Source organism: Vanrija albida (genome assembly GCF_041260175.1).
Source record: "Vanrija albida strain AlHP1 chromosome Unknown contig_1, whole genome shotgun sequence".
In the NCBI taxonomy this organism is placed as follows: Eukaryota; Fungi; Basidiomycota; class Tremellomycetes; order Trichosporonales; family Trichosporonaceae; genus Vanrija; species Vanrija albida.
This window is the reverse complement of record NW_027191420.1, coordinates 3,582,733-3,600,634: the sequence shown is the minus strand read 5'-3', so window position 1 is coordinate 3,600,634 and position 17,902 is coordinate 3,582,733. Positions and strand designations below refer to the sequence as shown.

The following is a 17,902-nucleotide window of genomic DNA, read 5'->3' as shown; positions in this document are numbered from 1 at the left end:
TAGCAGCGGTGTCGTTTCCGCCGCTGCTGCGAGCATTATTGTACGAGTATGGTTGTTCATGTAGTGAAAGTGGTCGAGCAGGCAGCATGCAGCAGCAGCACAAGCAGCAAACCGCTACCTAACTTGGATTTGTCATTTTGGTCGCCGGTGAGTTGATTAGCCGGGACCATTTTCGACGTGCGACGAGCTAAGCGGCGGGCGGCGAGCGAGGTCGAACGGCCGCGGCGGCGTCGGAGTCGTCTCAACGCCGAGCATCACTCTCTCTTGCAACAACCACAACTCACACTCATTCACTCACCATTCACAATGGCAGAGAGCAGGGCCGAGCTCGTGCGCAACGCCGTGCTCTTCCTCAACGACCCAAAGGTGGGTTGGGCGCGTGCTCCTGCTGCCTTCCTAGCGCTCACTCACACCCCGCAGGTCCAGTCGTCCAGCCTCACACAGCGCATCGAGTTCCTGCAAGGCAAGGGGCTCAACGAGTCGGAGATCCAGCAGGCGCTGCACGAGGCGGCCAACCCGTCATCGGCACCAGCAGCGAGCCTCTCGTCGCCCGTCGCCGCGCCGCCGGCGTACGCGCGCTCTGCTGCCCCGGGATACCAGACGCAGGCGCAGCCCTACGTGCCCTACGGCAACGTGTATGCGGCGCTGCCGCCGCCCGAGCCGCCCAAGCGCGACTGGCGCGATGTGTTTGTAGGTCTGCCGGGTTGGCGCTCGCTAACGCCAAGATCATGGCCGTCGTCTCCGGCGGCGTAGTGTACGGCCTCGCCGCGCTCGCACGGGTGAGCTCGTTTGCCTTTCGCCTAGCTGACGGCAGAAATACCTCACGCCCCACCTGCAGCCCCCGTCCTCCACCGCGTTCCAGGAGACGTCGCAGGCCCTAACGGAGCAGTACGACGCCGCGGCGGCGGCGCTCGCCGACCTCAAGGCCGAGACCGAGGCGCTGGCCAAGAGCACCGAGGCTGAGCGGTCGCGGCTGTCAGCCGCGCTCGACGAGGTCGAGGAGGCCGCGAGGGCGGTGCGCGACGCCGAGACGCGCTGGCGCGACGACATGCGCGAGGTGCGCGGCGAGGTCGAGAGCGTGCGCGAGCTCGTGCCCCGCATGATTGAGAAGCACAGCCAGGCCCAGTCGGCGGCCCTCACCGAGCTCCAGAGCGAGCTGCGCAGCCTCAAGACGCTGCTCGTCGCGCGGCAGGGCGGCGCCGCCGCCCCCCAGCAGCCTGCTACGCCGGCGACTGAGGGCGGGAGCGGCGCGGCCAGCCCGACGCCGAGCGCGACCCAGACGGCGGCGAACGCGCTCCTCGCACCCCGGGGCAAAGCGTCCATCCCCGCCTGGCAGCTCGCCCCGTCCGCCTCGGCGAGCAACGGCGCTAGCGCGAGCTCCAACGCTAGCACGGGCACGAGCACGACCAGCTCGCCGCCTGCCGGGCCGGCTTAGAGGGTTGGAGCGGGGTAGGTAGTACGGATCGCGCGGCCGCGCCACGCCACGCGCACATGTCATTCTCTCAGCTTCAGTGTCTATGCAATCCATACAGTACTAGCAGTCTATCCCTACTCCCACGCCTACTCGCCCCGTGCGCGCCACGTGCCCACCTCGCCGTCCTCGCCACCCGCGGCCAGCACCTCGCCGTCCCACGCCACGGCCAGCAGCCGCTCGCCGAGGCTCTTGCCGTTCTTGGTCTCGGTCCGCTCGCCGTCCTTTGGCGTGCGCTTGACGCTGAACAGGGCGTGCTTGGGCGAGCGCACGTCCCAGATCTGCACGTTGCCGCTGTACGTCGCCGCGGCGAACGTGAACGGCGAGATTGGGTGGCACGCGATCGACGGCACCGGGCTCGCGAGGTTGAACGTGGCCGCGATGAGCGACGTCGCCTGGCGCGTGTCCCACAGCGTGACGGTGCGGTCCATTGATCCAGCCGCGAGCGTGGCTGTCTGCGCAAACTGGTCGAGGCAGAGGAGCGCCTTGTCCGCCGGCCCTTGCTGGAAACGTCAGCACGCACTAATCACCCGCACCAAACTACTCACGCGCACGACAACCCCCGCGCCCGTCTCGGCGTCCCAGCCGCGCACCGACCCGTCCCAGCCCGCCGACCAGACGCGCGCCGGGTCCTCACGGTCGAAGATGCCCGCGCCAACGCGCCCATGGTGCCCGCGGAAGACGACGTCGGGCACGCGGCGCCAGCCGCCCTCGCCCACATCGCCGTCCGTCAGGCCCTCGATGATGCGCTGCGCGTCGCCCTCGAGCTTGCGCCGCTTCTTCTGTCCGGGGAGGTACGACGTCGGCTCGGCCGGCACCTGGTGCTCTGTCGGCTCGTCCTCTGGCAGCGCGTACAGGTGCAGCAAGCCGTCCCAGCTCGCGCTGAGCACGTCGCGCCCGCTCGCGGCGACGCTCGAGATGGGGCCCGTGTGCCCCATGAGCGTGTAGACCTCCCTCGCTGTGGCGCCCTCGCTCGCCGCCACGTCGGGCTCGAGCGACGGCAGGGAGAAGACGTGCGTCGCGCGGTCGACGCCGCCCGCCGCTACGAGGATATCCGCCGTGCTCGAGCTCGGCGAGACCCACGTCGCGGACGTCGCGCCGAGCGACGTCGGCAGCGGGAGCGTGTACAGCGGCGCCGAGGAGGACAACGACGTGACCTGCACGTTTGAGAGGTAGCTCGCCACGAGAAGGTGGCTACTGTCAGCGATGCTAGGGCACGAACTCACCCAGGGCGCGCGAGGCTCAGCCCGCTGACCCAGTCGTCCTGCTCCCACCGGCCGACCTCGGAAGGCGGCAGCACGCTCTGGAGGTACTCGACATTGATGGCCGTCTCCTCGTCGTCGCCGCGGTGCTTCTTGACCCACGCGTCGAGCGAGCCGCGCAGCACCTCGCCGTCGACGACAAAGTCGAACGGCACGGGCGCGAGGCCAGACTCGGCGCCGTGCCCGAGGACCTTGTTGATGAGCTCGGAGAGCTGGAAGCGCCGCCAGTCGGCCGGGATAAAGTATGTCGACTGCGGGATCGCGTACGCCGCCGACCGCGTGAAGAGGTTGACGGGGATCTGGCGCGCTGGAGCGCCGTTTGAGCCGGACATGGTGTGTGCGGCGTGGTGTGTTGTTTGCGTCGACTTCGAGATGGACTCTTCGGTGGGTCGACGTCTTGAAATTTCAGTACGAGTGGAGAAGTGGAGGGAGGCTGAGTTACGTAACAGAACTGAAGTGACTGACTTCACCTACAATGGGCCACCACTGACTTGCTTGTCTTGCTCGACTCTCAACTCACTCACCACCCCACAATGCAGCAACTCCCCACCATCCTCCCGCCCCCGCCATTACCAGACGGAACAGAGCCCACGCGCTCGCCAGAGCGGACCGCCAACCTCATGCGCTTCCAGTCCGAGCTCGAGGTGGGTGGCGCGCTCGGATGTCCTCTAACCCACGTCCAGTTCGTCCAGTGCCTCGCCAACCCGCTGTACCTCCACGAGCTGCACGTGCAGCGCTACTTTGACGACCCCGCCTTCCTCAACTACCTCGAGTACTTGGACTACTGGCGCAAGCCAGAGTACGTGCGCTTCATCATGTGAGCTAGGCAAATCTCCAGGAGCGGATGTCAGCTCACCCCGCCCAGCTACCCCACTTGCCTGGCCTACCTCCAGCTCCTGGGCACGCCGACGTTCCGCACCATGCTCGGCGACATGGGCTTCGTCGGCGAGCTGATGCGCATCGGCACGACGCACTTCGAGACCTGGTCAGTTGAGCGTTGGTTGCAAAAGTCCCCAGCTGACCCCTCAGGCGCGCAGAAAAGGTCGACAAGGTCAAGGCAGAGCCCGTGAACTCACCCGAGGCCGGAGCAGCAGACGAAAAGCCCGACATCCAGGTAGACGCATAGATCCCACACGTGTTGTACTCGTAATGCCATAATGTAATCTACATGCCACAGTGCTACAGTCTATGCCGCGGTGTCGACCGGCGCGCCCATCGCCCAGCGCGTGACGATACCCACGCCGCCGAGCGAGTCGACCGCGAGGAAGTTGGTGATCGGCGTGTCCTTGTGCGACAGCACACGGAGCACGTCCTGGGCCAGCATGCCGCCGAGGATGGCGAGCGTCGGCGGGAAGAAGTGCGTCGCATGCGAGGAGAGGTGCTCAATGACCGACGCGTCGACGGCAGGCAGAGCCTTCTCGTTGATGGCCAGCTCCTTGCGCAGCTCTTCGGCGATCGAGGTGAGCTCGTCCTGCTGGCCTTCGGCGCCCGTAGGCAGCGCGCCGTGGCGCTTCTCAAACTCCCAGAGGGCTGGAGAGTCAGCTTTACGAGCATACGATCTGACAAGCTCACTCACCCAGGAGACCAATAAACAGTCCAGGCTGCTGCCCCTTCGTGAGGTTGCGCGTCAGGCCACGGAATGGGCTGCCACCCTCCGCCGCCTGTGTAGCAGGCAGGTTCCACTTGCTCCGGTCAACAACAGAGGCAAGGGAGGCGTATGCGGCCGTCTTCTTCTGGAGCGCAGGCGCGGGCTGGTTAGGCAGACCCTTGGGGCTGGCACGTCAGCACAGTGACAACGATAGCATACCCACGTGAAGACAAAGTCGTACTGCTCGCCCAGGTCGGCGAACACGTAGCCGTAGAAGCCGTACGTGCCCGCGCCGAAGAACCTGGAGCCGGCCTTCCTTGCACCAGCGTCGATTGCCTCCTGGTGGGTCAGCTCGGACTAGGGCGACGACACCCACCATCTGCTTGAACGACAGGTCACACGCGACCACGACGTCCACCTTCTCCTCGCGCAGGAAGGCCTCGATCGCGTCCTCGTCGCTGCCGTCCTCGGTGACGAACGGCGCGAGAGAAGGGCGCGCAGTGAGCGACACGAGGGGGTTGAGGGACGCAATTTGTGGCAAGGCAGCTGCTGTGCGCTGGAGAGTGTCAGTGCTCAACTTGGTTAAATCACGAGCACCAGCACTCACCTCGGTGCCCACCGCGCCCGCCTCCTCGTGGAAGAGGAAGCCACTGCCCAAGTCCTCCTCGGTCACCGTCTCTCCGTCCGCGACAATCAAGCGGCCAATACCCGCGAGCACAATGTTCTTGATCAGCTCGTGGGCTACGCCGCGGAGGGAGAGCACGAGGACGGTCGACGAGCGCATCCTGCGCGTCAGCTTGCTTCCTCGCCTCGGCTTACTTGTTCTGCGCCTCGAGGCCCCACAGACGGATCTGGCGGTCGTAGAGCGACGCCTCGTCTGGTGTGTGAGCTCATTCCCAACCAACATGCAAGCTTACCCTCTGTGATGTGGCCGTTGGAGGCTGTTGGCGTTTCTGAAGCCATTTTGATGATGTTGATGATGATGAAGAGAGAAGGAACAGAACAGATGACGGCAACAACGACTATTGCCGCAACAACAAATGTCTAATGCTCATCTTAACTCAAGTCACGTGATATTAGAAATTGTGCATTTGAGCCCGTCCTAATCCGACAACCTCCACTTCCTTCGATATTTTTCCACAGAACGAGCTCGACTTGATCTCACACGACTACAACACCCACCACGCACAATGCTGAGACCGACGATTGTGCGCAAAGTGACAAGACTACGAGGCGTGAGGTTCGCCTCCAGGTCGCCTTTCGGCCTGAAAGAGTAAGTTGAAGCGGTGCCGGGTTACTCTCGCTCACACCGGCGTCCAGAGGTGTCGCGAGCCGAGCCCCTCCCCGGGATCCCGAGGAGAGGCAGCGAGGACGAAGTGCTCGCCCAGATCGCCCAAGGTTCGGAATGAGAGGGTAAGTTCTCCGTTAGGACGGCCGCACTCACACCGCAGGCCAGGTAGCTCTGACAGCGCGTTCCCCGCGAGATTTGGGCGGCGGCGACAGGATCGCGAACCTCGCCCTGCGCCGGGTTTGGATGAATGGCCAGCGTAAGTCTTGAGGAACCGATTAAGCTGACGCGGTGCAGAGATCCTGCCCTCCAGCCTCGCTTTGATCCTGTCCGCAAGCCCAAATTCGAACCCAGCCTCGACGACACCTTCGAGCCCAGCTTCGACTTCGAGGGCGAGCCCGCCGAGCACGCCGAGTCCAGCCTCGGCCCTCCTCCTCCAACGCCTCCCCCGCAGTCCCATTACGTTGCCAATACGCCTCCTGGGCTGCCCGATCCTTCCGCCTTCCCCCTCTACCGCCCCCCGCGCGAGGAGCGCGAACTGACGGAGGAGCAAGTCCTGGCGACGTTCCCTCTCGACGACAAGGGACTGCCGTCGCTCGATGCGATCCATAGGCAGGCCAAAACACGGATTTCGGACGAAGCGATCCGCAACGTTCCAGAGTTTGCTGAGGATGCCCTGCGCGAGTTCTACGCAAGCGTTGTGCTGTCTGGCGCATCAGAGGAGGCGCAGCAGGCTCTTGCCCAAATCGAAGCTCCGGAATCCCACAGACGGACGACCAAGAAGGAGAGGCGAGAGCTGCTTGAGGCGCTGCGGGAGCGGCTGGAGGCACCTGGCAAGCAGGCCGAGGAGGCATCTGCGGAGGCGGCTGCCGAGCAGACAGAAGAGGCGACTGCGGAGACGTCTCTACCCGTCTCGCTGATCCCTGCGCTTCCTGATTCCACGCCTGAACACGTCACCCTCACAGCGGCCCTCATCAACGTCGCGCCCGCGGAGCCTCGAGGACCGACGACGATCCCGCTTGGCCTTGTGCGCAAGGGCGAGTGGCAAGCGCTTCTCGACAGCTTTGTGAGTAACCTCGAAGGCGTGTGGCGCTAACCGTGAAGGCTGCCGGCAACGATGCTACTGGAGCCGAGGTTCTGCTCAGTACCATGGAACGCCACGGTGCCTTGCCGACGACCGCACAGCTCGACCAGGTCGTCGAAGTGTATGCCAGACAGGGCGATACCACCGCGGTGGCCAGGCTGATCTCTGATTTTGAGAATGGTGGGTTCGAAAGTAGTTTGCATCGAGCTAACCCGTCAGTTGGACTCGAGATCACAGACCACCATCGCGACATGCTCGTCTCGTCGTACATCAACGGCCCCAATGGCAGCGCCAAGGCCGCCATCTCCCTGCTCACTGCCAGCGAGAACATCGGAAAGCCTTTCCCTCAATCGTCCTACGGCGTTGTCCTCACCCACCTCACCGTGTCGAGCCCGCAAAAGCAGGTTAACGCACACTCGCGAGCCCTGGCGTGGGACCTGTTTGCGCACATGCGTTTCGCTGCCCACCCTGACCCCCAACGCGAGCTTTACACGATCATGATCAACGTCTGTGCCGACGCGCGTGAGCCTCAGCCCGAGCGTGCCCGCGACCTGTGGATCGAAATGACGACCGAGGGTAACAAGATCGAACCCAAGCGGGAGGAGTTCGACGCCATTATCCGTGCCCTTGGTAGCACCAAGGAGAACTACCTCGAGGCGTATGATCTCCTCCGTCAAATGCTCAGCAAACACGAGGAAGCAACGCTTGTGCCGTTTGAGGACACGGAGTTCCAGCGCATGGTCTCGCCCTGGACGCCGACAATCGAAACATTCGCTGCTCTGTTGGAAGGAACCAAGCGTGCGGGCGATCTTGACCGTGCGCGCTGGATCCTCAACGAGGTTGTCGACCTGTCGCGCGCCGCCGCCTTCGCGGGCACCAACACGATCAAGGGCCCGGACGCTCAAATGATGGCGGGCGTGTTCCAGACATACGCTGCGTGGAACCCACCTGTGACGCGTCAGACCGTCACACGAACGAATGAGGCTGAGGCGGCCGAGACGACGGAGAAGAAGGAGGACGACGGCCCCACCAACGTTGTCGAGGCGGAGGCGCAAGCCGAGTCGTCCACGGTTGGACCCCAGACCAGCGCTGAGGCGCTTCGCGAAGCCACCGTGCTGTTTGAGCAGATCATCAAGGACACCACGGCGGCTCGCGCCGGTCCTGTGTCCATCATCGAGCATCCGTTTGCCAACGTCAGGTTGTCGCGCCGGCTTGTCAACTCGTACATGTCGGTTCACCTCAAGCACGCACAGAACCTTGCCGCCGCCCGCACTACATTCAACGAAACGTGGGGCTCGCTGGCGGGCAGCGACACCATCCCGACGACGACCGCGTCCTTCAGCCTTCGGCCCAACGGCTGGAGCTACGTCAATGTCCTGGACCGCTGCGCGCGTGGCGGTCAGGACGTCGACGACCGGGCTGTCGCCCAAGAATGGGGCGTGGAGGCGTTTGAGCGCTACCGCGAGTGGCAGCCGATCGCGCGTGCCGCGCTGGGCAGTGGCGCTGACCGTGGCTCGGCCCGTAAGCGCTGGCTTGCTGGCCTGGCGGAACGCCAGGTTGAGAGCGTTTGGTCCTCGGCGATCCGGCTCGCGGCGATCGGCGGGGCCGACGAGCGCGCGCTGGCCCTTGTCAAGGAGTTTGTCGATATCTACCCGCCCAACGCAATTCGCGAGGGGTACCAGCCCGTCCTCAAGCCCGACCTCGGCGTGCGCATGGTGGACATTGCGGCCGTCGCAGAGCCCCACATCCCGCCCCACCTGCTCTTTGACGACCTCAAGGTGCTCCACCAGCACCTTGTGCGCGACGAGAAGTGGAGTGCGGTCAAGTACCTGACGTTTGTGGCGACGTCGTACGGCAAGGTTCTGGAGACGCGCCGCAAGTGGCGCATCAAGGGCGTCGGTGTGCCGCGCGAGCTGGCGAAGAAGCGCGCGCAAGAGGGCAAACTGGGCGCGCCACACCTGAGGAGAGGAGTGCTGGCGGCTCCGGCGACGGCGGCGGCGCCAACGGCAGAGGAGGAAGATTAAACACCCATCAACATACCCTGCACTTGTATACCATACCAACTGCTCCCTCCACCGCTCTGTATCCCCGCTCTGCATTGAATAAGTGGTGTTGTGCTGCATGCTGCGCTGTCCTCTGTCCTACTTGAGCCCTGTGCCCTCCCAGCCCTCCTCGCCGAGGTGCTCCTTCAACAAGACCTTGAACTCTGCGTCGAGGAGCGCGCCGAGCGAGACGCCAGCCTTGCGGTGGTGCACCCAGCCCTCGACGTCCTTGCCGTAGCTGAAGCGCTGAGGCCCAGAGACAGGGCTCGACACCCAGATCTGGTGGTTTGGCGGCTGCTTGTTGATCACGTACGTGCCCACGGGGGGGAGGGTAACGGTCATGACGCCGGACTGGGGGTCAGTAACTCTTCCGCACCAGTCTCGAACACCGGCCCGGCCACGCCGCTCATGGCCGCGCGGGGCCTCATATCGGCCGGACCGGGGGACGGCAAGCACGACGTCGTCCAGCCCACGACCTGGCCGAGACACAGCCAGCTGCTGCGCGGAGAGTCGCCGCCCACCAAACTCACGCTGTACTCGACCTCCCAGTTGGCCGCGCCAAAGTCCTCGACGAGCACCTCGATCGCCTCGTGCAGCGTGTCCATGTCGGCGTCGGCCAGGTCGGCGTACTCGGCGTCGGTGAGGTCGCTGGGGGCGGGTCAGCGGGCCGTACACGGGAGGGGGGACGCACCGGACCAAGATGGACGGATCGAGGCCGGGGTCGCCTTTTGGCGTCGAGGACGCGAAGCGCGCGCCGAGCGGTCTTGCGGCTGCACGGGGCGCAAGGCGGGCGGGGACGGTCGCTGCCAGTGGCCGCGAGGCGAGGGCGCTGCGCGCGAGGAGGCGGGTCGCGGCGCGTAGTGACATTGTTGTTGTTGAGTCGAGGGACGAAAGAGACGTCGGCGAAATGTCACGGATGATGTCGTCAGAATCGATTCGTTCAAGGCACGGGGAATACTAGTGGTATTGATTCCGCTATTGCTGCAACAATAATCTCCGTATTAGACATCTACAACGAGTCGCGCACGACACAAGACGTCGCGAGCAATGGGCAATGGGCAATGGGCAATGGGTGCAAGTGCCACTTGGAGGGCGACATGGAAATGCTACATGGTCTATGACAGATGTACAATGAGTTTCGCGCTGGTGCAGTGGGCCACTACGCCGCGACCGCACCCCAGGATAGCAGAGGAAAGTCTGCGCACACACCTTCCACCTCGTGCTGCAGGAGGACCGGACCGAAGCCGTAGCACCGAATCTTGTCGGTGAGCCGGGACGCGAGATACTCTGCGTCTGTGCGGCTCAGGTCGACGGTAGCGACGACGAGTGCCCACACGCCGCTCGCGTCCAGCTCGACGCCGTTGATCGGATGTGCGGGCTCAAAGAGGGGCACGGAGAGCGGGCCGGCGGCCTCTGGGTCGGTGGTGATGTAGGCGGCTGGTGGGAGGAGCGTGGCCAAGAGGTCGTCGAGCCAGGCGTTGGCGTCGGCGGGGGCGCCGAAGGCGTCGTGTGGGGCGTGACCGTGGCCGTGGCCGTGGCCGTGACTGTGGGCGTGGAGGTGCTGATGTTGCTGGGCGTCAAAGCCATTCGCGTGTCCATCAGGCGACACCGCCCCCGCCGCGTTCAGCGGCCGGTTGACCGGCCTGGGAGGGTGCAAATCCCCGGCCGCGACGGCCCGCCCGCGGCTCTGCGCAAACTTGGCGCAGATGGCGTGGATCGTATTCAAGTGTGGGTCGCACACGCTCGCCAGGACAGCGAGGAACGCCTGCCGCAGCGCGTCGAGGTCGGTGCTGGCGGCGGATGGGGGCTGCGCTGTCGGCGGGGAGAGGGACGCCGAGGCCGAGCTGGACGAGTGGTGAGGTGGGCTAGCGTTAGCTGGGCATGGGAACGGACGACCTTACAGTGGGGACACGGAGTTGCTGTCCAAAGCAGTACCCAGCGAAGAGCTCTCCCCACTCCCTCCCCCGAATCTCGCTCGGAGCGCCGCATTCTCAGCCTGCAGCCTCTCGATCAAGGTCTGCTTCTGCTCCCGGCTGCGCTGCTGCGCGCGCCGGTTGATTGCGCGCCGGCGGTCGCGGCGCGCCTCGTCGGACGTGGGGGTGGACATTGGGCAGTGGGCTCTCTTGGCGAGTGCGCGAGTGGTGGGTCGTTGTTTGTGCCGTTGTGTGTCAGTTGTCAGCTCATGGCGAGTGAGCTGACTGTTTGCGCCGAGAGGGCAGAAAGAAAGACGATGTGGGAGACGCAAAGTGGAGGGCCTGACGTCAAAAATAGACGAGGTGTGTGTGCGTCAGGGTGGTGGCGGCGGCAGGTTGACTCAACCAGGCGGTGCGCCACCAGTGCGCAACCACCCCTTCCTCGCCGCCGTCGACAGCGACGCCGAAGCCGACACGCCGACACTGACGACGGCACAGTCACACGTCACGATGTTGACCTCGACGCGCTCGCCGACGCCGAGAATAGCCTGGGTCGAGGTGATAATCGCGCAGACTGACCGTATAAGAAGATGATTGACGACGCGATAACGGCGCTCAACAAGCCCACTCACAATGCTCACCGCGCTCCTCTTCCTCCTCCCTGCGCTCGCTGCCGCCGCCCCGGCGCGCAAGCAGGCCATCGGCGCAAAGTAAGTCGCGCGCGCGACGCCACTGACCCCCAGCTACTTCCAGACCAACGGCTTCGCGGGCAACCAGCTCGTCGCCAACTACATTGCGGCCGACGGCACCCTCGTGGCCGGCAGTGCGGTTTGGACGGGCGGGAATGGGTCGGCGAGCATCAACGCGCCGGGGCCGATGGTGAACCATGTGAGTGATCTGGGCTGGGAGAGCCGGGGACGAAGGAGAAGATGGAGGGAAGGCGAGGAAGACGCCCACGCGCACCACCTTGGCCCGCTTGCGCTAACCATCGCCCAGCCCGACCCCCTCGTCTCGTCCAACTCGGTCATCGTGGTCAACTCGCAGGTGCTCACCGTCAACGGCGGCTCCAACACCTTCAGCGTGTTCGACATCGACGCCGCCGACCCCGCCAAGCCGGCCCTCAGCGCAGTCTACCCTACCTTTGGCGAGTTCCCCAACTCGCTCGGCGCGAGCAAGGACGGCAAGACGGTGTGCGTGCTCAACGCCGGCAAGGTGAACGGGTTTGCGTGCTACGCCGCTGGTGCGAGCGGGTGGGAGCACCTGCCCGGCTGGGACCGCACCTTCGGGCTCAACCTCCCCACGCCGCCTATCAAGTGAGTTGGAAGCACGGCGCGGCTGACCCCAGCTTCTTCGGCACCCCGTCGTCCATCACCTTCGCGGCTGACGGCTCGGCGCTCCACGTCGCCGTCAAGGGTCGCCCACCGACCGACCCGTCCAACCCCACTGGGCAGCTCGAGCCGGGCGCTGTTTTCAGCTACGCCATCAGCGGCACGGGCGCCGACGCCACGCTCGCCGCTCAGCCGACCAAGACTCCCGCCGGCATTCCCTTCGCCCTCGTCGAGGACGTGTCCAGCCCTGGCGCGTTCGTCGCGCCTGACCCCGCGACTGGCTACGCCGCCTTCCGCTTCGGAGCGAACGCGTCCGCCGTGACCGGCACGCTCGCGGGCCAGATGGCGACGTGCTGGGCCGCCCAGTCGCCGCTCACGCGCAGCGTCTACCTCGTTGACGCGGGTACGAACAACGTGACCGAGGTGGCGGTCGACCCCGCCACGCTCATGGGCACGGTCCGCGCTCACCACCACCTCGGCACGAATGCGACCATCACCGACGTCGCGATCGGCCACCGCGGCACGTACGACCTCATGTACGTCCTCGCGCCGGGGTACCGCGCCATCCGCGCGTTCAAGATTTCCGGCCCGGGCAAGTTCAAGCTCATCCAGCGCTTTGAGCACGGCGACCTGCCCAAGGAGACGGTGCTGTCCATGGGGTTCAACGGCCAGGCCGTCTTCTGGAAGTAGGCGTGTGTTCCGATAGTGACTATAGTATTAGAATCGATGAGTAGAACGAATGAACATTAGTGCTCCAGCACACACACCCTCCAGAGACGACACTTTACACGTGCGGCCACGTCCCGCGGCGAGACTACCAATCGTCAGACGCCTCCCCCCACTCGGCCCCGCACCGCGAGCAACGTTCTGTCAGTTTCTGGTGATGTCCCCAATCGTTAGACGCTCGGGGCACCTCGGCCCCACAATCGCAAACTATTTCTGTCAGTTTTCTCGTTCTGCCCCATGTCGAAAAGTGTGAGCAGGGCCATGTCGAAAGCGTTGTAGGGCCATGTCGAAAGACGTGTAGCTGTTGGCAACGCCACGACTCGTCCGCGACGCGGCCGCAGGGCCGCCTGCCACGGTCCGTCCCCGATTCCACCCTACCCTTCCCACATCATCGCCGCTTTCTTCAACTATTTCGAAGGCATTTCGAACCCTCGTCCCCACTTACACGCCTCGTCAAACCCGAATACGGGCCGAGTGGGGGTACGGCAACTGCCACACGACCAGGGCAGGGCTTGCAGCGGCCGCCAAGCCGCCGTGCTCTTGGCACGGAAGTACAACCGCCGCTCGTCGTGACTTCGGTCAAATGGCACAAACCGGACATCCAGTAAGACACCGGTGTCTGTGTCGTCGCGACCCAACACGGCCGGGACATAGTCGCTCGCTCGAGGGCAAGCCACGCCGCCACAGCACGCAACGGAGAGCTCCTGCGTTTTCGTATACTTGCTGCTGCGGCGCCGCCAAGAAGCGTGAGGTCGCTTAGGCTCTGGTAGCCGCAGGGCCGTGCCTCGTCTAGTACACTAGGCGAAGTGGGGGTGGAGAATGTGGATGCTCAGCGGCGACGGAGGAGGTCGGGCTGGCCACCATGCATGCAGCAGTCGCCGTGACACCGAGCGCCGCCACTGTACGGTGCACCCAGCTCGCGAAGCCGCGTCGCGATGAAAAGAAACCGCGATGGGGGAGCATCTGGCCGTGACGGCCACACTCGGCATCCTTGGGGGTGCGGCACGCCGAGAGTCTTTTGGGGAAGGACACGGCCAACACGTCCATGGCTCCATGGCCCCGTCAGCCACGCCGCGGCCAGCCAGGTAGTCACTGCTACGCGCTCCGTGCCACTCCTGCTTGCTCCGTGCTCGCTCTGTGCTCGATGGATGACAGTGCGGACCTCCGCTGGCCCCAATGTACCCCGCAGTCGCCATGACGGGGCCGAAGAGTGGGTCATTGCTTACACCGTCGACGGTAGCGGCAGTTGTAAAAGGGGGGAGAGGAGACCGAAATTCGAAGAGGGGAGCGAAATTCGAAAAGGACCAAGCGGCGAGGTGCCTCTACAACCGAGGGTTTGTGGCTTGGCTTTCGGTGCTCGCTGCTTACTTGCTGCTCCATGCCGCTCCTTTGAGCGGCCGCTGCCGCCGGAAGGGCGAGGGCCTCGCCATCACCATCCCGCTGGGTGTATTCCAGACCGCCGCTCGGAGGGCTATTCGCAGTGTGCTGGGGAGTCGTCGTTTGGGCTCCGTGTGGTGCATCCCTTGTAGTGACGACGAGGAGGCGTGGAGCGGGACGTGCGGCGTTGGCTGAGCGCGAACGCCGCGGCAGCACGTGAAGTGCAGGGTACCGAAGAGCTGGGTGAGATAACGTCGGTTAGACGGCCCTGGGTGCGTCCCCCCCTCCCCTTCTCCTGCCCGCGTGCACAGTGCCAAGCACAGAGGACGGGTCCGTTTTGAAACCTAGCCCGCCGGTAGACCCGGAGGAGAGTTGCTATTGTGTCAGGCGTTGTCAGCTATTGGAGGCATCAGAGCAGAGGAGACCGACTCAGATCTCGAGGTCCCGGAAGTAATGCGGCACATCAGCAGCTCAGGCAGGAAGCCTCGAGGTCGACTGACGCTTAGAGTTTGGCGCGGGTGGCATGCGTGCCGCCTTGCACTGCCGCCTCCTGTTAGCCCAACAGCCGCTCGCTCTCGCTCCACGGCCTGCAGCAAGCGAGAGTACGCGCAGCGTCATCAAATTAGGAGTCTCAGGGGGACCAGCAGCAATCGCGAGGGCAGAATATCGAACCAGAACCGTACGTTTGATACGTGTCAGAGGTCAGGCTGCCCACCGTGCCCGCCCCTGCCTGACATTTCCCATCGCTCGTTGGCCGTCAGAGGCCGCTGCCCAATGCCAATAGCAGTAATGCCAAGATACGCACCAGGTGGATTGTGGGTCTGGTCATGTGGGGCCGCGCGCTCCCTCGGGGTTCTCGGTCGAGATTGGACAGCTGGCCCAAGGGAGGTTATCCGTGTCGACCCGCTTGGAGAGCGCTGTCGATCAGGGGCGGGGAGGAGGACCGAGAGAGGACTGCTGGCACGAGGATATCGAATGTGCCGCGGCTATGGCTGTGGGCTGTGGGCTGTGGGCAGTGTGCGGGCTGGATGGATGTGTTTGGCGTCTGACGACCAGCATGCCAGGTCCCGCGCCACTGGTTTAAAAGGACCAAGTGTGCACCGCTCCCCAGCACTCCCCGCTAGTCGTTGCGCGCCACCACAATCCGCCCAGCATGTCGGGCTACAACAACTACAACAACAACGAGTACAAGAATGAGATGGGGCCGTACGAGGGCGGCAACGAGAAGGCCCTCGGCACCGACCACGTCTACGCCGTCCCGGACAACGACTACCATGTCGACGCCGGCGAGCCCCAGGCTGAGGAGACGCACCGTTCGCTCAAGCCCAGGCAGATCAGTATGATTGCCATCGGTGGTGCTATCGGTGAGTAGAGGGCGTGATGTGTGGATGTGGGGCGTGATGCGGCATGGTGGCGCGGCGCGGCGCGGGCGACAAACAACGCGCCCAGCGTGGCTGGCAGCAGACGACCAAAGGGACGGCGGCGGTGGTGATAGCGACGAGCGTGTCGTTGTCAGCGAGCTCCACTGGCTCGTCCACCCACCCCACTGGCCCCACCCCACTCTGCTCAGTGCCCCGTGCACACCGGGCTCCGCACGCGTGACGCCAGTGGTGTCGGTGGTGGGTGGGGTGCCTGGCTGCGGGCTGGTGCCAAGCAAGCAGGGAGTTCGGCGAGGGGCCGGTAATGGGGTGGGGTCGGTTTTCCTTTCCCGCAGCCACCGCCGTCCATCCGCCGCATGTCACTACATCCGGCGGAGGGCCCCCGTGACGACGACGCCGCGCGCTCGCTTGATTGCCTGCTCGCAACCGCAACCGGCGGCAGCACCCCCCCTCCCCAAGCCCCACGGCGCGTTCCACGAGTAGTAGCTCACACCGCCGCAGGTACCGGTCTCGTCATTGGCTCGGGCTCGTCGCTTGTGAGGTCCGGCCCGGCGTCCCTCTTCCTGTCCTACGTTATCATGGGTTTCTGGTGAGTTTTTCAGGCGGGGCGGGGAGTGCGCACGCGACCACGACGTCGTATCAGTGCCCCAAGCTTTGCTTGGCAGCGCATGGACAGTGGACGCGTGGCGGCAGGAGCGCGCAGCCCGCGTGGGTGTACGTGGGCTCTGGGCGTGCGTACATGCATGTATGCAGCCATGCATTCGGCACGCTCGGCCCCCACCCAGCTCGCCTGCGGCAAAGTGGCAGAGTGGCACCGGCTCACACCACCAGCTGCTTCTCGGTCATGATCGCCCTCGGTGAGATGTCGACCAAGTTCCCCTCCAAGAAGGGTTTCGCCGGTCACGCCACGCGCTGCGTCGACCCCGCCTTTGGCTTCGCTACCGCCCTCGTCTACCTCTGCAAGTACCTCATCATCTCGCCCAACCAGATTGTCGCCGGCGCGCTCGTCATCCGTTTCTGGAACGCACAGATTAACGGAGCTGCATGGGTCACGATCCTCATCGCCCTCGTCCTCGCCCTCAACTTGCTCGGTATCAAGTGGTTCGGCGAGGTCGAATTCTGGCTCTCTCTCCTCAAGGTCGTCACCCTCACCGGTCTGATCCTCCTCGGTCTCATCATCGACCTCGGTGGTGTTCCCGGCCAGGAGCGCATTGGATTCCGCTACTGGAAGAACGGCAAGGCTTTCCTCCCCTACAAGAAGACGGGTAGCCTCGGAAAGTTCCTCGGTTTCTTCAACGCCCTCATCCTTGCCCTCTTCGCCTACATGGGTACCGAGCTCGTCGGTGTCACCGTCGGTGAGGCCAAGAACCCCCGCAAGACTGTCCCCTCGGCCATCCGCAAGACCTTCTACCGTATCCTCTTCTTCTACATCCTCGGCACACTCATTGTCGGTATGATTGTTGACTCGAAGGACCCTCGTCTCGCCGCCGCCGCCAAGGCCGGTACCGCCGGTGGTGCCGCCGCCTCGCCCTACGTCGTCGCCATCGAGGCCGCCGGCATCAAGGTCCTCCCCCACATCATCAACGCGTGTATTCTCATGTTCACCATCTCGGCCGCCAACTCGGACCAGTACATTGCCTCGCGTACCCTCTACGGCATGGCCATGGACGGCAACGCCCCCCGCATCTTCCGCTACTGCACCAAGCGCGGTGTCCCCCTCGCCGCCTTTGCCTTCACTGCGCTCTTCATGGGTCTCGCCTACCTCGTCGCCGCCCAGTCGGCCCTTACCGTGTTCCAGTACTTTGTCAACTCGGTCACCATCTGCGGTGGTCTCGCCTGGGTCTCGATCCTCGCCTCGCACATTGGCTTCACCCGCGGCATGCGCGCCCAGGGCATTCCCCGCTCGACGCTCCCTTACGCCTCGACGTTCCAGCCCTACCTCTCGTACATTGCTCTCCCGCTCGTGTGCATCATCCTCTTCTTCAAGGGCTTCGACTCGTTCATGCCCATTGGTGACTTCAAGAAGACTGGCTACAAGACGTTCATCACCCACTACATCGGCATCCCCTTCTACGTCATTGGCTACTTTGGCTTCAAGTTTGTCCGCAAGACGAGCTACGTCCGCCTCCACGAGATGGACCTCAACTCGGGCTCGCGCGAGTTCCACGATGTCGAGGACGACGATGAGGAGGATGAGCGCTACAAGCAGCTGTCGTTCAAGGACAAGATGCTCTACAGCATTAAGAACTGGTAGTGGCAGAGGAAAGAGTTGCTTATAGTTATTATTTGTAGCATCAGTTGCATGTCAACGTGCCAGAGCAGCGAGAGCGAGAAGGGCGAGCCAAGCGAACGCAGGAGGGCACTGACTCTTGGCCTGATCGACTGACTCGGTGTCCAAGCCATTTCCAACTCGTGCATCGGTATCCAAGCTCGTCACGGCGACG

At 64.3% G+C, this 17,902-nt stretch overlaps 9 protein-coding genes across 9 annotated transcripts; 5 read left to right on the top strand and 4 right to left on the bottom strand.

Annotated features, from left to right (window-relative positions):
• Window positions 1-306: 306 nt before the first annotated feature.
• On the top strand, window positions 307-1,435 carry PEX14 (peroxisomal membrane protein pex14; the record flags this gene model as incomplete). The annotated part of the gene is made up of 4 exons (XM_069350071.1): window positions 307-366; window positions 421-690; window positions 726-779; window positions 815-1,435. The coding sequence occupies 4 exons, from the start codon at window positions 307-309 to the stop codon at window positions 1,433-1,435; spliced, it is 1,005 nt and encodes a 334-aa protein (XP_069213615.1).
• A 125-nt stretch (window positions 1,436-1,560) lies between these two features.
• On the bottom strand, window positions 1,561-3,065 carry YTM1 (ribosome biogenesis protein ytm1; the record flags this gene model as incomplete). Its single annotated transcript, XM_069350070.1, has 3 exons — window positions 1,561-1,974; window positions 2,020-2,665; window positions 2,698-3,065. 3 exons carry the CDS (start codon window positions 3,063-3,065, stop codon window positions 1,561-1,563), a joined length of 1,428 nt encoding a protein of 475 aa, XP_069213614.1.
• Window positions 3,066-3,266: 201 nt separating this feature from the next.
• On the top strand, window positions 3,267-3,859 carry SOH1 (suppressor of hpr1; the record flags this gene model as incomplete). Its single annotated transcript, XM_069350069.1, has 4 exons — window positions 3,267-3,377; window positions 3,417-3,550; window positions 3,599-3,718; window positions 3,763-3,859. 4 exons carry the CDS (start codon window positions 3,267-3,269, stop codon window positions 3,857-3,859), a joined length of 462 nt encoding a protein of 153 aa, XP_069213613.1.
• Window positions 3,860-3,919: 60 nt separating this feature from the next.
• Window positions 3,920-5,284, bottom strand: AOS1 (E1 ubiquitin-activating protein aos1; the record flags this gene model as incomplete). The annotated part of the gene is made up of 7 exons (XM_069350068.1): window positions 3,920-4,263; window positions 4,310-4,506; window positions 4,545-4,660; window positions 4,698-4,877; window positions 4,929-5,106; window positions 5,141-5,198; window positions 5,239-5,284. The coding sequence occupies 7 exons, from the start codon at window positions 5,282-5,284 to the stop codon at window positions 3,920-3,922; spliced, it is 1,119 nt and encodes a 372-aa protein (XP_069213612.1).
• A 227-nt stretch (window positions 5,285-5,511) lies between these two features.
• Q8F55_001446 (uncharacterized protein) lies at window positions 5,512-8,717 on the top strand (the record flags this gene model as incomplete). Its single annotated transcript, XM_069350067.1, has 6 exons — window positions 5,512-5,594; window positions 5,642-5,734; window positions 5,773-5,868; window positions 5,907-6,675; window positions 6,714-6,873; window positions 6,913-8,717. The coding sequence occupies 6 exons, from the start codon at window positions 5,512-5,514 to the stop codon at window positions 8,715-8,717; spliced, it is 3,006 nt and encodes a 1,001-aa protein (XP_069213611.1).
• Window positions 8,718-8,834: 117 nt separating this feature from the next.
• Window positions 8,835-9,602, bottom strand: Q8F55_001445 (uncharacterized protein; the record flags this gene model as incomplete). The annotated part of the gene is made up of 3 exons (XM_069350066.1): window positions 8,835-9,086; window positions 9,266-9,383; window positions 9,427-9,602. The coding sequence occupies 3 exons, from the start codon at window positions 9,600-9,602 to the stop codon at window positions 8,835-8,837; spliced, it is 546 nt and encodes a 181-aa protein (XP_069213610.1).
• A 292-nt stretch (window positions 9,603-9,894) lies between these two features.
• On the bottom strand, window positions 9,895-10,842 carry Q8F55_001444 (uncharacterized protein; the record flags this gene model as incomplete). Its single annotated transcript, XM_069350065.1, has 2 exons — window positions 9,895-10,600; window positions 10,637-10,842. 2 exons carry the CDS (start codon window positions 10,840-10,842, stop codon window positions 9,895-9,897), a joined length of 912 nt encoding a protein of 303 aa, XP_069213609.1.
• Window positions 10,843-11,281: 439 nt separating this feature from the next.
• Q8F55_001443 (uncharacterized protein) lies at window positions 11,282-12,666 on the top strand (the record flags this gene model as incomplete). The annotated part of the gene is made up of 4 exons (XM_069350064.1): window positions 11,282-11,358; window positions 11,392-11,536; window positions 11,645-11,961; window positions 11,994-12,666. The coding sequence occupies 4 exons, from the start codon at window positions 11,282-11,284 to the stop codon at window positions 12,664-12,666; spliced, it is 1,212 nt and encodes a 403-aa protein (XP_069213608.1).
• Window positions 12,667-15,232: 2,566 nt separating this feature from the next.
• DIP5_1 (amino acid transporter) lies at window positions 15,233-17,712 on the top strand (the record flags this gene model as incomplete). Its single annotated transcript, XM_069350063.1, has 3 exons — window positions 15,233-15,443; window positions 15,960-16,047; window positions 16,290-17,712. The coding sequence occupies 3 exons, from the start codon at window positions 15,233-15,235 to the stop codon at window positions 17,710-17,712; spliced, it is 1,722 nt and encodes a 573-aa protein (XP_069213607.1).
• Window positions 17,713-17,902: the final 190 nt, after the last annotated feature.